This window comes from Nilaparvata lugens, chromosome 2 (genome assembly GCF_014356525.2).
Source record: "Nilaparvata lugens isolate BPH chromosome 2, ASM1435652v1, whole genome shotgun sequence".
In the NCBI taxonomy this organism is placed as follows: Eukaryota; Metazoa; Arthropoda; class Insecta; order Hemiptera; family Delphacidae; genus Nilaparvata; species Nilaparvata lugens.
Window position 1 is genome coordinate 72,907,091 of NC_052505.1, and position 17,452 is coordinate 72,924,542.

Genomic DNA, 17,452 nt, shown 5'->3' on the forward strand with positions numbered 1-17,452 from the left:
AACGTGGCCTAACTTACCAGCCAGGCCAGCCACTTGGCGAGAGTGTGGACTAGGCATTAGGAGTGTATGGAAATCGAGATTATTTCTTCACAATAATAAAATAGTAACAACATCAAGGGCCTGTTTCCGAGCTCGGGATTTAGCTAAGTTCAAGACTTAAAACAGCTGGAGTCGGAAAATTGGCGTAGTCGCAGTTTTTATGACAATCTTTATTTTCTATAATTATTATTATAATATTTATTTCTATAATTGGAAACGGGTTTCCTTGACGAAATTGAACATTCCTGAATAATTCGAAATAGCTGAAACTTTACACCATTTTCCCTTTATTTATTTTGTGTTCAATAATATTCTAGTTTTTCTATATTTAATTTAATCGTGACTATGACTAAGACTGCGTCAATTTTCATTTCATTTCAATTTTACTACTTTTGGAAAGCCAATTTTCTGACTCCAGCTGTTTAAAGTCTAGAACTTAGCTAAATCCCGAGCTCGGAAACCGCCCCTTAGTTTTCGAGTGAAGTCAGTTTGAATGCTTCAATTAGCCACCATCGTATGAAATTAAAATATGTTGGGGACTAATAATAGGTACGCGTCATAACTAATCAAATCACCTGACTTGATTATGCCTCGAAAAAACACAGATCCTATTTTTAAACTAGATATTATTAGGTATTATCATTGAGTGTGCCACGGATTACTGAGTTGGATAATAATTCTTCCTCTTTCATGAACTATATTCATTGGTTGCTAGATCACAAACCATATGGAGGCTAGTCGAGTCTTATCCATTGTCGTCAAGCGATGGAATATATGAACTAATAGACTGTTCAATAATTTATTGAGAACTCAATGAAACATGTTAATTAATTGAGTATGCAGAAGAGCAAATATCAAGAGGCCACTTTCACTAGCCGGTTAGTACCACAATTATGAGGAAATAAAGCAAATTATTACAACTCAAATTAATTATAAGAATAATTAATTACTATAACATCAAAATAATTAAATTAAAGATTCACCTGATTATTCAGATGATTGTAAAACTCTGCGCAAAAGAGTAGTCATTATAAAGTTCAAAAGTGATCACAAACCAAAGTAAACACGTTTCGCCCTATATCTCTGGCATCCAAATTCTCTAAAATTATAGAAAAACTTGCAAATGATTGAATACTTGAAATCTCAAGCCGTGATTACCACCGATCAACATAGCTTCCAAAACGGAAAATCAACTTCCTCTGCCATCCTTACCCTAATTGAACTTTATTGAACAAATAAGACAATCGACAATTCGTATCTGTGCTTCTACCGAACCACAGCACTGTCTAGCTAATAAAGCAAGTATGTCGATTGCAAGAAAACTGACACTTCTGGGAATTTATGGAACCAATAGCACATGAATAGTTAATCACATACTCATCAAATGATTACTCATTAAAATAGTGCACCATTAATTACATTGACAACCCAGACCACACCCTTTAATTACACCATTAATTACATTGACAACCCAGACCACACCCTAAGTGGAGTCCCCCAGAGGTCTTTGGACTAATTATTCTCTTTATCAATGACATCATTGATCCCTGAAATCATTAGAGACAAAATAGGGAGATAAACAGATTTGGGTTTATCCTGTTGATTCTCTCCCAATCATTAATTTGATGTTGTAATTGTGGAACGAAAAAATTGCCAACTGTATGCCGCTGACACTACATTTACAATCAATACTGTTAAATAAATGACCGCAACTGCTACACACACTCCAGAAATCGCAAAAACACTACAACGCCAATGATCTAGCTTTAAACACCATAAAACAATTAAAATTTCAATAAAATAGGAACTCAAGGCTCAATTAGTAAGCACAGGTAAGCACAGGATAGCAAGGTAAAAAGTCTTGGGAATTATTAAACCCAGTGTTCTATCATGGAATGCTGATGTGGACGGAGTTTATAGAAACTATAGACACAAATATAGATTTTGTCAGAATAGGCAATATGATGGCAGCTTTTACCACACACTGGTTGATTTACACCTGAGGTAGGAGCTTATTTTGTAAGAAAGATCGTCTGCGGGAAATCTCAAGATTCATAAAATTCAATAAATAGGAGAGTCAAATCAATAAGATAATTCTAAAAGACTACCGTAATACACTAGACATGCAAGATTAATAGATCAACAGTTTACAAATACCTAGCAAGAGATGTACCATGTAGCCTACAGCAAGCCGCTCTTCGTAGGCACTTTTAGTGTGAGAGCCGTTTAAAGCTCATCAACTTGATGAGAAGTTTGATTGTGGGATATCAACTTTGGATTTTCAGTTGAATAATTCTAGACCTTTCACTCACCAGGAATAACTTCGAACGTAGGTCTTGATTAGATAACACTAGTTTCACAAACGAAACTATTTTAATCAGCGCCGATTTCCATTTTTCTGTATGTCCATGAGGAAATTGATAAACCAAGCACGGTATCAAAAAGGAAAAAAATTATGTTACTCCGAAATAACACCTAAAAATAGAACAAAATCAGTTTAGTACTATCTGACTGTAAAGAAAAACACATTAGTTGGGTTCTGGAGCAAAGGTACCGGTAAATGGATGTGGTTTTGTGGTTACAAGACCGTTCCATTTTAATCTTTTAATGCGTTAACAGATGAAATTGAAATAGAACCGATCAGCCAATAGAACTGAATAAAACTCAATTTGAATAATGCGATGAAGAATAAAATGAACGAGACCAAAACGATGAAGACTGCTAGTTGCATAAATTAAATTTCTTTCTAATGAATTGAAAATCTAATGAGGTGTTGAAATTTCAAAGAGCAGCTTGATCTGTTATCTTATCAGCAAAGCCTATGCTGGACAAACCTACATTTTTACAAGACAGAGCAAGATTAACTTATTGAACAACTGGAAAATCACTTACCAGCATACAAATAAAATCTGATTCTAAAGAACCATTATATTAGTTTAAAATAATCCCATGGTACTCTTTTTTGAAAAACTTTTTTATATAAAATACAATAACAACTGGTTTCGAATGTTTAATCCATTTTCAAGTTTATCTTAACATGGCCTTAAGATTGGATTATTTTTCAACTAAAAAATCAAGTACGGTACCCAAGTAAACCAAGAAGCCCTAATGAAATACGTTATTAGAAGCCCATTATATTACATTATGATTTTGAAGATGATGATTTTGATGTTATCAATTATTATTATTTCAATGTTATAATCCCACAGAGAGGTAGGAGAAAAAATTTTTATGAGAAAAAGAGTTGAAACTAATTGATACAAACTTGAGCTTTGTGAGTTGAAGACCTTGTTGAAATTCACGGGAATACTTCAAAAAAAGAAAAACTGATCTAATCCACAATTGAGTCTTCTGGTGAAAGCTGAAAAAAATTGTGTAAATTATACATTCTCTAGTGAAACATTACTCTTTCTAAAAATAATTTGAATAAATCATGTCATAAGTTGATGAGATCCATGAAGAACAATATAATTGATCAACTAGTTAAAAACTAGAAGAGAGCTGTTTTCAATTTTGGAATTGAACAACATTTTATATGAGAAGTTTTTGAGACAGCGGGGATAGGTGAGGATGATCAGGGAAGAATGAAAAGGCGAAAGAAGAAGAAGAGGAGGACAAAGTTGAAGATTTTAAAAGATGAATAGAATAGGAGGAAGGAGTGGAAAATATGTAAGAAAATTATATTAAAAAGCGAAAAATGTATTAAAAATATGCCATATAAGCATAAAAATTAAAATAGAAATAGGGAGGAAAAATGATAACGAATAAATGGGAATCGTTTTAGGAGTAACAAACATAATGGGCGTGCATCATCATCTAGAATTATTGGAATACTTATGTAAAATAAGTTTTTGGAATAAATTGATAAATTGAAAATTACTATAACCATTATCTGTTTGTTTGAGGACTGCCTATCCAACAACCAGTTATCTAGAGCAGATTTTGGATTCGTAAAATTGGAGTTTGGGCAACTGAAATTAAAATTGGACAACTGAAAGTGTGATGCATTCAGTTATGGATTAAGGCTGCATTAAGAAACATTTCAACAATGTTAATGCTTTATTGTTAATTAAACTCGCTACATTGTTAACTCAAAATTAAACATATGGTGCTATTATTTAATTATATAAAATTATTCAAGCTTTAAATACAACATATTACATCAAATAGTTCAACATTAATATTAAAATATCTAGCTGTTTTAAATAGTTTTTAATATGTATCAATGAGACATAAAAAATACAGATTAAATATTTTTTAAATTGCAGACTTTCAATCATTCTCTCAATCCTATAGGTAGCAGCTGAGATTGGACAGTAGCATTTTTTTACTTTTAACGGTGGTCACCACATTCTTGGCAGCTCTAAATAATAATTATTATTCAAATTAGTAGCCGATTAGCAGCTTCAATAGTAGAGTACATTTAGAAGCTGCATTTCAATTCAATCAATAAAAATACCAAATGTCTATCTAAATTACTGTATTTCTATTAAATATTCCAAATAATTAATTCACCAATAATTTTGATAAATTATAAATTGTCATTTCTATAGTAAACAGTATTTTTCCCAAATTATTCTCATAGGAGAAAATATGAGTGAAGTTTCTTGCATCATCAATAGAATATAAACGAATATAATTACCTGTCACATGTGATTAGCTTACATTCACAATAAATTAAATTAAATAAAAATCTTTTTCATTCAAAATTAAATGGTCTTGGATATCATTCTTTGGTAGTTGAATATCACTGAATTGAAAAATTAAATATAGTTCGAAAATTTTAAACAATTTCCTTATAAAAACACTAATAAAATATAAGAATATACCGTGAAAAATCAATCACACCATAAGGATATAATGAATATATGACATACATAAGTATAATAATATCACATTATGTGAAAATAAAAATAAGTACAATAGTTATAAATCATATATAATAATAAAATTCAAATTATTTGATTATATATATCTAATAATATTGAATTAACGTGATCGGTTAACTTTTTATCTAATCCCTTATAAAAATTCGACTGAGTCACTGTCAATGTTGTTCCAATCCCTTATATGTTTTGTGATCAAGATGAATTATTAGGATTATTATGGCTCATATTAGGATTCAAATAAGAAAGTATTCATGAGAATTGATATCAGAAAAAATATTTTCCTTTGAAGATAATAGTCACACAGATGTAAGACAAGGAAACACTTCCACGCTGTGTTGATAATCAAGTTATCATATTGGCCAATATCAATTTTTCAAAAAGATGACTTTCAACTTTCAATTATTTATTACTCTCTGAAAGATTACTAAAATAAAATTGATAGCATTTCAAATTATCTACATGGAATGAGCTGCAAAATAACAATAATTCAAAGACCAATACAGCAGCCATTGAATTTCAATCTACACGTCAATTTACATACAATTTTGCAACAATGAAAATAATCATTCAATCCAGTATAATAAAGTATAAATTCAAAAATCAAGTACCGTTAATCATACATAACATTTCTATTAATTTGTTTAGAACTCAAGTGCAGTGCTTCAACATGAATGTTAATAAGAGAGTGTCGTCACCGTTGACCTTTCACTTATTGATTGGAAAAGTGGGTGGACATTTAGAGCATACCGAAACCAACGAGACACTTCATCTCCTGTCTTCTTTGGCAAACGAAATAAACACCTGCTCGAGAGTTGTCTCACTGATCGTGTAGTCCTCAACAATATCAAACTGGTTCTTCAAATCATCCATTGTTTTGAAAAGCTGAGACCACGGAATGTCGGTGTTCTTAATGTGATATTGAAGAGTACCCTGGAATAGAGCATAACATTAATAGTTTCATCATATTGAATTGATAGGCATTGACATTGACCATGATTGTTTGATGGCTTATGGATAATGCAAAACAAGATATTATATTAAACGCCGTAATAGATGAATTGAAGGTGCTACATTAAAGGTGGAGTTGGATATTATTAAATTCATTGAGGAAAACTATTGATGTGGTATGGTGCTGATAAATATTATAAAATCTTTAAAAATAATATCACGAAGTTGATAACGAGCTACGTGAAATATCAAAACTTGTGAAATTCTGTGTGTCCTTACTATCAACATGTCTCGGACAGATGTGGAGATTATCAACATAATAGAAAGCAAATTAAATACGTATTCAACTTCTCCGTTTTTTTTTTTAAATTTATTTTGTTATGTTGAAGCTATTCAAATCTAATAGATTAAAACTAATATATTATTCGAAGTAAACATTATTATTTTTATTGGCCCTTGAGTTATTTGATAAATAGAATAAAATTCAATAACATTCAGAACAGAATAAAAATGAACATGATTACTATTGAAGTTGAAAATAAATAGTAAAATTTGAGAAGTATTCAAGTAATAATATAAGATTAAGTATAAGTAAAATAATATAATATATATACTTATAATACTCATAAAATAATAATTATAAGTATAAATAATAATACAAGATTTTATTATTTTATACATCAACCGCCACAAGAGCCATCCGATTTATAAATTGACTGCACTCCACTATTTCAAGGTAAATAAGAATTATTGGCTCTGTTGGTTGAAATAAGTTTCTTTGAATATGCAAATTGAATAACCTATGTACAAAAGATAAAAACGTGAAGATTGTGTCAATTTTCATGCAACTAATAATACGGAGATGGTCTCTGAAGTTAGCCTTCACTCTCTCCTATCTGAGCGATGTTCTCATCTTGGGCTGTTCTCATGAGTTGGGCTATTTTAAAGTTTATGGTGTATGAAACCAAACCACGTACAATTGCTGTACTGCACGACAAGTGATAGAGAAGAAAATAGCTCGGATTGATCGTCGACTATTGGAGAAAGTGGAGGCTAAATTCGGAAAACGTTTTTCTCATTTGTCAGCGACACCATCTCAACGATATTATTTATCATAGAGTGAAATTGCAAATAGTAAGAAAATTATTTCTGCCAATAAACTATCTTCTACCTTAAAATAGTGGGTGGTTTGTTGATTTGTAAAACGTCGATTTCAGTGGTGGATTATGTATAATATATTATATGTCCAAATAATTTGAAACGTTCAGACCCTAAAGGGGCGTTTACATTAGTCAAGTTTACTTTAATTCAAGCTCTGTTGACGTTTGTGTAAAATTGATTCATTTTGCAAACTTGACGTCAAGTTGACAAGAATCCACTATACAAATATGGACCCTTCTTCAAGTTGATTCAAGTGTAGATGTAAAAAAACTTGATTTCAAGGAAACTTGACCAATGTAAACGCGGCTTAAGGCTCTACTCACATTGGTGCAACTCGAATCGTACGACTTCACTCGCGGATACCTGTCTTTTGGACCTTTCGACTTGACTTATACTATTATACGTTTATTTATCAAACTTTCTTAATGGTATAAAATGGTAAATTTTACTGTATCAAATGGTAACAAATTTGAACGTGTTCTCGTTTATATTCATGCTACGCTAATCCATTTCAATTCCTAACTTCACTTTATTGAAGATTCGGGATACTCAAATCTCTTGGCAACCAGCATGTAAAGTTGCCTCGATACTCAGTCTCGAGTATCCAATTACTGAATCTAGAGTGCACGAACGACTAAAAATCCGAACAGGGATCATCAGAACATTTGAGGTAAGGATTATGAATGGGGTTAAGGAGAAGTTAGTTGAAGGTTGAAGTTAGCTTAGGGGAAGGTTAATGGTTGGATTTTAGCCATATACTAGTATTATTTGGAATTTTGTCATTGTAGTTGACAAAATGCTCACTTGGAGCGATGATGTATTGCCCAACTCGAAGTTCTTAGTTGATGAATGAACCAACTGGAAACAATATTCCACTTTTAATAATAAAACAGACAATCAATTGACTAATTGGATAGTTTACTTACAATTGTTTCGCTGATTATTTCACAGGAGCCAAACCTCCTGGAGAATTCTTGTTTGAGTGTTGACTCACGTTCCAGCTGATGTTGTCCATACATTTGTTGAATTTTTAAAATGGCTGTAAAGCCTTGTGCAAAGCGCTGTTTCAAATACTGAATGTTTCCAATACACTTCATTTGGCCTCCCACCATAATGGTCAGTCTGTTACAAAGAGCTTCACACTCGTCCATGCTAGAAAAAAGCAGACACAATTAATCTCTAAATCAGGAGATAATTACATTGATTTTTTAATAAAAATAATTAAAAAATAACCTACTACGCGGAGTACATCGCCTCTCTACATAACAAAAAGAGTTCCCTTACTATACAGAGTGATTCCAAACTCCCTACCAATATTCTAGGGCATTGTTCCTAGGAACGAAACCTATCCGAATATATAATTATTTTTGAACTGTCCGCAATTCCTTAGTTACTCACACAGCAGCCATTTTGTTTTTTCACTTACTATTTTTTTCTCAAAAATGGCTGAACATATGGAAATGAAACTTCGCACAATCATTTATGATAAGGCAGAATACAAAAAATTATGACAATATTTTTAAAACTCATAGAACAAAATGGTGGCAGTTCAAATTTTTATTTTTTGAATAACAATAAAACCATTGCTTTTACAAAACATTATTACAAGAATGACTTTTTTAGTCAATTTAATTACAAATCGATTAACACATTACTTATTAAGATTGAACGAATATGAAGTGAGATAAGGAAGAAAGTCCATGAATTTTAATACACATTTCATTGCACGAATATCATGAATTACACTAAAAAAGTACTAATTAGCTAAGAAATCCTCCCTTGATTACAGAGTTGGAATGTTCAAATAAAACACTTTGTTGAACTCCATTCATTTACTTATCAAAGAACAAAAACCAGATTATATGTTACTTGGAGAAAACCATCTTGAATATATAACTAACGGTCTTCCGTCATGACACGCATTCAACAATTATCTTAAAACACATGCACTCGATTTATTGACCGAGCGAAGTGAGTTCTAAGATTCAAGTCGACGGTTTGGCACTTCTCTTAATGTTTAAATGTTTGAATGTTTATATGTTTTTATGTTGCGCATTTACGGCGAAACGCGTTAATAGATTTTCATGAAATTTGACAGGTATGTTCCTTTTTAAATTGCGCGTCGACGTATATACAAGGTTTTTGGAAATTTTGCATTTCAAGGATAATATAAAAGGAAAAAGGAGCCTCCTTCATACGCCAATATAACCGTAAAAATCAGACAATAGAATTATTCATCATAAAACAGCTGTCTAGTGGACTATAATACTACCCGTTCAAAAACATCGAACATCTTGAGAATGTATCTTTCCATTAACGTTGTAGACAGTTGCAGCCAGACCTGATAACAGCGCTCACACTCACATTCCGGGACGAAACGTCACGGTACGATATAGGACAGAAAGCTCTATGTTTATTTAGGATTTTTTCTAGACATTTTTAATTGATAAATTATTTATTAATTTTTGAGAAAACATAACAACAGGTCAATGTAACTCACTGAGCGCGAGGTCTTATACTAGTAGTTCACAGAACTACTGGTATAAATGTACATATCGATACTTAAAAGTATATATCTAATATATTTAAAATATTTTAAAGTTTTTAAAAATTAAGGGTACTACAAGATTTGTATATTGTTTTTATTAATATCGATACTGTTATTACATAAATACTAGATATTCAACAAAAAGTCAAGTAATGTTGATTTAAAAATACATCTATCAATCAATATGACATCAGTAAGCTGGAAATTTTCTTGACGAAGCTTGTTTTTCAAACACGCTCTTGGATTGAAACTTAGCTGACCACGACTATGTTGAAAAGCACTCAAGTACTGTTAATTGAACTGGTTAGTTTCTGTACTGGTTGCATCATTGTGTTCAGCTGAGTTAAGTTATGAGAATCATCGATGAATAACGGCCTTCAGAATGGATGTTTTTGTCAAAACGTTCCACTTCAACAAAGAGTCATGTCTTCTATTACATTGTGGGTGTGGCCTGTGATTGGTAGGGTAGGCTTACCTGTGAGATGTGAGCAGCACAGATTGCCCGGCCTTTTGTATTTTGGCGAGCACCAGCCAGAGCTTCCTGCGAGCAACGGGGTCGACGCCGCTGGTTGGCTCATCGAGGAAGAGCAGCACTGGGTCGGCCATCAGAGCCATGCCCACACTCAGCTTCCGCTTGTTGCCGCCAGAGTAGTTGCAGCACTGTCTGTCTGCGTACTCCGTCAAACCTGCACCAAGTCAATACTATTACAACTAGTTAATGGAAATACATATAATGATAAGCAACCGTATAATGATTGTTGAAAGAGTAATGTCTAGTTTGAGTCTACTAATAGTGTGAGAAATCATTTACAGTCTTCTTCATTTCAAAGGAAATGTGAGTTTTTCAAAATAAATATTTGTTGAAGATAAAAATGTTTTATTATGAAAAATTCAATTAAATCTTTTGTTGGCAGTACTGAAGGAAATTAAATTTGTAGGACAGTTTTCATGATTCATACAATTTCATTCATGATGTTTGTATTTTCTTTTGCAAATACATTATTCAATTTCAATGTAATAAATTACAATAACCTTATTTCAGACTTTGTTATCTTATATAAATTCGGGAGAGAACCAGAAATAGCTCTAGGCTTCCTTAGTTTTTCTCTTCCAATCATTATAATGAAGTATATTTTTGTACAAATAAAGAATAAATACAGATAACAATTATGAACTTTCTGAGTAAGTCCGTATTTTGTTAAAATAATATTAAACAAACCTAGAAGATCGATCCAATAGGCAGCTTGTTTTTCAGCAACTCGCTTTGGCATTCCTCTGAGCTGACCAATCAGGACCAGTGTTTCTCTGGCGGTGATCAGACCATTGATTCCATCAAACTGAGGGCAGTATCCTATTTGCGACAAGTACTGCAAAAACACAACAACCAATAAATTATAATTCTGAGAATTCTATAGAAAAAATACTAACTACATAACTATATTACAAGTTTTACAGAACTTTCTTCAAGTAGTTATTGTTTATAACCAAAATAGTATGGACCTATCAGTCTTCAAGCAGACATACTAAGGAAAAAAATAGTGAGAAAACATGAAGAACCCAATACATAGCCTATAAACTTGAGTGGTGATAGGAAATGACATTGGGTAATACGGCAAGGCAAAACATCCAAAAGGATCTCTCTGCCGATAAAAGCCTTACGAATAAATAAATAAATAAATGAATACTAAGGAAAAATATTAAAAATGAAATTTCGAATCATAAATTACAAAAAAATCAATATAGATAACCAAAGATGCATTATTACATTCGAATAAGATTAATATTCATGAAAATTAAAACACCAAGAATAATAGCGATTTTTAAAAGCTAATAATTCCTCATAACATCCTACTTATCAAACTAGATTCATGTGGGTTAATACGTGTAGCAAATAAACTATTTGGGAGCAACATCAAAACAAAATTCAATGCTCACAAGTGCAGTATCAACACACTCAACACACTTTGGACTGTCTCAAGGAACCGTTTCATCGCAAATACTATTTTCAAAATATATGTATAAAATAATTTTTGGTTAATGAACTTTATTCAACATTCCAATAATATGTTTGTAGACAATATAGCATTCACATTCGAAGAGACTCACACCACACTTTCGGGTGTTTCGGATTAATTACAGGACTTAATGAGTTTCCTAAGCCCATTGGGTCAACATGACCATCCCAAACATTGAAGTTGCCCCAGAAAAACTCTTGTTCAGACCTAGAATGTGCATTCTATGTGGCTACAGTTACTCCAGTAACACACCTTGGATCGATCATTTTGCAGACTGTAGTTGGTGATTTGTGCAGTGCCGGCAGTGGGGAGGAGGGCGCCAGTGAGCATCTTGAAAGTGGTGGTCTTGCCGGCTCCATTGACTCCGAGCAGGCCGAAGCACTCGCCCGACCCAACCTGGAAGCTCACCCCCCGCACCGCTTGGAACCGCCCGAACCGCTTGGCCAAACCGTCCACCACCATCACACGGTGCGTCGGTGCTCCTACAAAAACAATACATAGTCTTCTCGTTGAACTGGTAACTCATCATTAATAAAATATTTATTCGTTCTGGAACCATAAATAATTGTTTGCAAAGCGCGTTTCTAAAATGCTAAACACAATATTCCAAGTTGAAGAGAACTAATTGATCCATGGCAAACTTTAAATATCACAATGCAGTTACTATTATTTAAACTAAAAACATGAAGGAATATAACTTTAGGTGGTCAACTCACGTTCCTGGAGTACTTATTATTAATCGTAACTTCTAAGAACAGCATAAAAAAATAGAAGTGCAATTTTCATTCATTCCCTTTTTATATTTTCCTACAAATAAAATAGTCTCTTAATATAAACTCAACTCTAGCTTACGCACAGGCAATATGTTGCCTATGTAAGCTTTTCCCTTTATCATTACATTTATTATTACAGTAATTTATTATTAATTCATAAACCTAGCATTGTTATTAGTTCTATATTATTAAGTCCAACTGATTACTGGATTTGTCTTAATTTCATATAATTTAGTGAAATTAAGTTTTAAATTAATAATGTATTATTTTTAAATGCTGATATTTTTGTTATATTTTTGGAGGAAATAAATTTGATTTGATTTTTACTAGCAGTAATAATTTCAACTTTCTTGAAGCTGTGTAATTCTGAATTATTGAATATATAAATTACAGGGATGAATTATCCAAGGTGTAGCTTACCTGTACCATTCCTGCCAGCGTCAACCTTATCTCTTTCGTCTTTTACATCAGCATCGTCGTCATCCAATGATCTTACATCCATTTTCGTGCTGTAAATTAGTCCAGTGATATACTCGTAGATCATTTCCCATAATTGGCTCTCTACCAACGCAATGAAGAACACGTAGATGAAGAAACTGATTCCGAGGAACAAGATTTCGTATGATAGATGTTTCTCATCCCATCCAAAATAGTTCAGTTCCTCTGGAAATCAAAACAAATTGTTAAATGAATTCAATGTTTCTTTTCAAATTATGAAAACAAATTCTTGTTAAAAGTCATTCGATCGAACATATAAAAAATAGAGATAACGTCCTAGCAGGAACGCAAAACTCGACTTAAATTCTCATTGAAAATCTACTTTTAAATTCATAATTTGTTCCTTTTTTGTAAGTTGTCAAAAGAAATATGACTTGGAGAATAATTAGAATTGTACTGTTATGTTGTTAAGATAACTAGTTACACCTACTTGTTGTTTCATGTTAAATATTCAGCTAGCCTATTTTAGAAAAAAATCAACGAAAATATTTCCCAAACCTTCTAAATCTGTTAATATTTATCCAATATACTATTAAACGAGCAACTTCTTTTTAAATGTTTATATGTTTAGCTGTTCAGATGTTTAAATGTTTATATGCTTGTATTTCACCGGATCGCGAAAACGATTCTCACGAAATTCAGAACATAGTAGGTTTATTATAAAGAATCGATTGCACTAGGTCTCATCCCCGAGAAAACTCGCTGAAGGACATTAAAAGGATAATTATTATTCATCTTTGGGAAAACAGCTGATAATAATTATTATTTCGTCGTCTGTTGGTGATGGAAGTGAGTGAGCGAGTTCATGTGTGTGGGACTATGTCAATATTATGACTCAGCTGTTGAACTTTTGTAATCATTCAATCAGGTACTTAGTGCCGGTTGCAAAAAAGACGGGTTATTTTCAATCCTGATTAATTCCAGTAGATCCATCTTTTTGAAATGGTCTTCTCTGATTTGGTTCACGTGAAGTTAATCAGGATTAAAATTTAACCGGCTTTTGTGCAACTGGGCCTTAGTAAGGGAAATGTTTGCATTCCTCTGGGAATTAATCTCAATTTACTGTGATTAGATAGAACATTTCTGTATGAATGATATTATAATTTCTTCTTTCGTAATAAATTTTTTATGCTTTTGTACTCCAGAGCGAAGCTCGGGGTCCCCGATATTCATTCACTAAGAAGAGATAGCAGACTTCGTGTGTCTCCAGCGTTATTGTCCTTTCACCAGCTGGCTCAGATCTTTGAATAGTATACTTGAGATGCGCGTGCACACTAGCGTCATGTGATCAATTTTCATAACGGCAAGGTGAGTGCGCCACACCAGATTTTTTTAAATTATTTTATCACAACATGGTTCAACATTGATGACAATTTCAAGTGATATGAAGTAAATAAGTAAATACTGTATTTATATTGATATTTTACCATTTCCTTTCATTTATGTACTTTCAATATACATAAATCTACTAAATTTTACTCTTATATATTAGTTCGGGGGCAAATGTCTTTCCGTGGTCATTTTTGGGTAACAGCGGTGAAAGATGTTTCAATTTCTTCGTTAGGTCTAGAATAATTAGAATTGTACTGTTATGTTGTTAAGATAACTAGTTACACCTACTTGTTGTTTCATGTTAAATATTCAGCTAGCCTATTTTAGAAAAATTCAACGAAAATATTTCCCAAAACTTTCTAAATCTGTTAATATTTATCCAATATACTATTAAACGAGCAACTTCTTTTTAAATGTTTATATGTTTAGCTGTTCAGATGTTTAAATGTTTATATGCTTGTATTTCACCGGATCGCGAAAACGATTCTCACGAAATTCAGAACATAGTAGGTTTATTATAAAGAATCGATTGCACTAGGTCTCATCCCCGAGAAAACTCGCTGAAGGACATTAAAAGGATAATTATTATTCATCCTTGGGAAAACAGCTGATAATAATTATTTCGTCGTCTGCTGGTGATGGAAGTGAGTGAGCGAGTTCATGTGTGTGGGACTATGTCAATATTATGACTCAGCTGTTGAACTTTTGTAATCATGCAATCAGGTACCGTACTTAGTGCCGGTTGCAAAAAAGACGGGTTATTTTCAATCCTGATTAATTCCAGTAGATCCATCTTTTTGAAATGGTCTTCTCTGATTTGGTTCACGTGAAGTTAATCAGTATTAAAATTTAACCGGCTTTTGTGAAACTGGGCCTTAGTAAGGGAAATTTTTGCATTCCTCTGGGAATTAATCTCAATTTACTGTGATTAGATAGAACATTTCTGTATAAATGTTATTATAATTTCTTCTTTCGTAATAAATTTTTTATGCTTTTGTACTCCAGAGCGAAGCTCGGGGTCCTCGATATTCATTCACTAAGAAGAGATAGCAGACTCCGTGTGTCTCCAGCGTTGTTGTCCTGTCACCAGCTGGCTCAGATCTTTGAATAGTATACTTGAGATGCGCGTGCACACTAGCGTCAGGTGATCAATTTTCATAACGGCAAGGAAAGTTGTGTGAGTGCGCCACACCAGATTTTTTAAAATTATTTTATCACAACATGTTTCAACATTGATGCCATTTTCAAGTGATATGAAGTAAATAAGTAAATACTGTATTTATATTGATATTTTACCATTTCCTTTCATTATTGCTTTTCATAATATGTACTTCCAATATTACACTTATATATTAGTCCGGGCGCAAATGTCTTTCCGTGGTCATTTTTGGGTAACAGCGGTGAAAGATGTTTCAATTTCTTCGTTAGGTCTAGCATAATAAGGATCATGATGATTATAAGTCAAAATCGATTTTTCATGACTACTTCAAGATAGAGACTTGCAAATGGCCTTAATCTCTTCGTTACAACAAGCCGAATAAGAATATTGATGATGGAAACAAAGTAAATATTCGACATCATTAATTCAAGACAAAAAATTCAAGATGGCGGTCATTATTGACAAAATTTTTATATCGCTTGCTATTCTGTTATTGTGAGAGATATCGAATTGGTTTTACCACCAAAGTGTTTAGAATGAAACAATCTATAATATTCGATAGAATAGTCTCATTCGCACTACTTTTTTTGTGATTAATTCAACTTCAAAAACTTGAAACATACATTTGGCGGGGACAATTTTTCACTTTCCACCCTGTAGATGTATTCGCAGTAGACATAGACTAGTATTATTGGAACAGTCTTGTAGAATATTTCCAAAGCTTCAAAATGACATCTGGTTGAAGGCTGCAAGTCCATATTGCACGGCTGGAGCCGTGACCTTTTTATCGGAAAAAGAGTGAAAGTACTCTTTGCAGTGGAAAACATGCATTTTTGAGATTGCCATCATGGATATTCTATTGCCACACATCATTACGAAGAGATTGATACCATTTCCAAGTCTGTACCTTCAAAGAGTTATGAGTTACACGGTTTTCTAATTGTTAGGTTTGGCATATGTTGGAAAAAGGGGGTTTTCCACTGCAAACAGTACTTTTCTCTCTTTTTCCGATGACGCTCCAGCCGTGGAATATGGACTTGCAGCCTTCAACCAGATGTCATTTTGAAGCTTTGGAAATATTCTACAACACTGTTCCAATAATACTAGTCTATGTCTACTGCGAATACATCTACAGGGTGGAAAGTGAAAAATTGTCCCCGCCAAATGTATGTTTCAAGTTTTTGAAGTTGAATTAATCACGAAAAAAGTACTATGAATGAGACTATTCCATCGAATATTATAGTTTGGTTAATTCTAAACAATTCATGAAATCAACAGTTATGAAACAAAAACAGTTATGAAATCAATCGATTTTATAGTTCTAGCTTGTTACCTCATGCGTATGGAAAAACGCACCAGAAATCATGCAGGGTTTTCTTTGGAGTGCGCTGGAGAACACATTTGTTGGCGTACAGCGCATAAAGATATATAGTTATGAAAAGATCTAAATGTCATAGATTTAAAATTGCTCTATATTCCTTGCACAAAAAAGTTATAATAGAAAGAAATTTGAAAATGTTGAAAAAGTTTTTTTAAGGTTATAACTATTAAAATATGCGTTTCAGAGGGAAATTTTATAGAACAAAAATTGTAGAGGAAGAGTTTTAAAATATTTTCGTTCAAAAAAAAACGGTCGAATAGCTTGAACGGTTTTTGAAATACAAGCGATATAGAATAATTCTAGAAATTTCGGCGGCTCTCTTGTTTTCGAGATGTTTGCCTGTGATTTTGACTCATCATCATCATGATCCTTATTATGATATACCTAACGAAGAAATTGCGACATCTTCCACGGCTGTTACCCAAAAATGACCACGGAGTGACTTTTTCATGACATTTGCGCCCGGACTACATCCTCAAAAAAGATGAAGGAGTGAGTCAACATCGATGGCCAGCGAGCTTGGCCATCCTTGGCACAGTTTTGATCAAAGAATGTGTTTTCCAAACTTGAATTCGATTGGTCAAAGTTTTTGTCAGTTATTGTGAAATATATAAAGTACAAACTAGAACTTAACTTCGCTCGTCCTATTAATTCTATAAATATTTGTTTTCAACAATATAATAATAATATAATAATAAATTTTATTGCC

General features: G+C 32.7%; 1 protein-coding gene across 4 annotated transcripts in view; it reads right to left on the reverse strand.

Annotated features, from left to right (window-relative positions):
• Positions 1 to 4,083: 4,083 nt before the first annotated feature.
• LOC111062739 (phospholipid-transporting ATPase ABCA1) overlaps positions 4,084 to 17,452 on the reverse strand; it is a 50,539-nt gene continuing 37,170 nt past the window's right edge. For 3 of the 4 annotated variants that reach the window (XM_039421687.1, XM_039421688.1, XM_039421689.1), the window contains 6 exons: positions 12,794 to 13,036; positions 11,853 to 12,082; positions 10,805 to 10,952; positions 10,061 to 10,271; positions 7,964 to 8,189; positions 4,085 to 5,858 (listed from right to left, as the gene is read on the reverse strand). In XM_039421687.1, coding sequence (XP_039277621.1) covers positions 5,694 to 5,858; positions 7,964 to 8,189; positions 10,061 to 10,271; positions 10,805 to 10,952; positions 11,853 to 12,082; positions 12,794 to 13,036 — 1,223 coding nt within the window. In that variant the 3' untranslated portion in view covers positions 4,085 to 5,693. Of the gene's footprint in view, positions 5,859 to 7,963; positions 8,190 to 10,060; positions 10,272 to 10,804; positions 10,953 to 11,852; positions 12,083 to 12,793; positions 13,037 to 17,452 lie in introns of all 4 variants that reach the window. The other variant, XM_039421686.1, reaches the window with a different exon arrangement.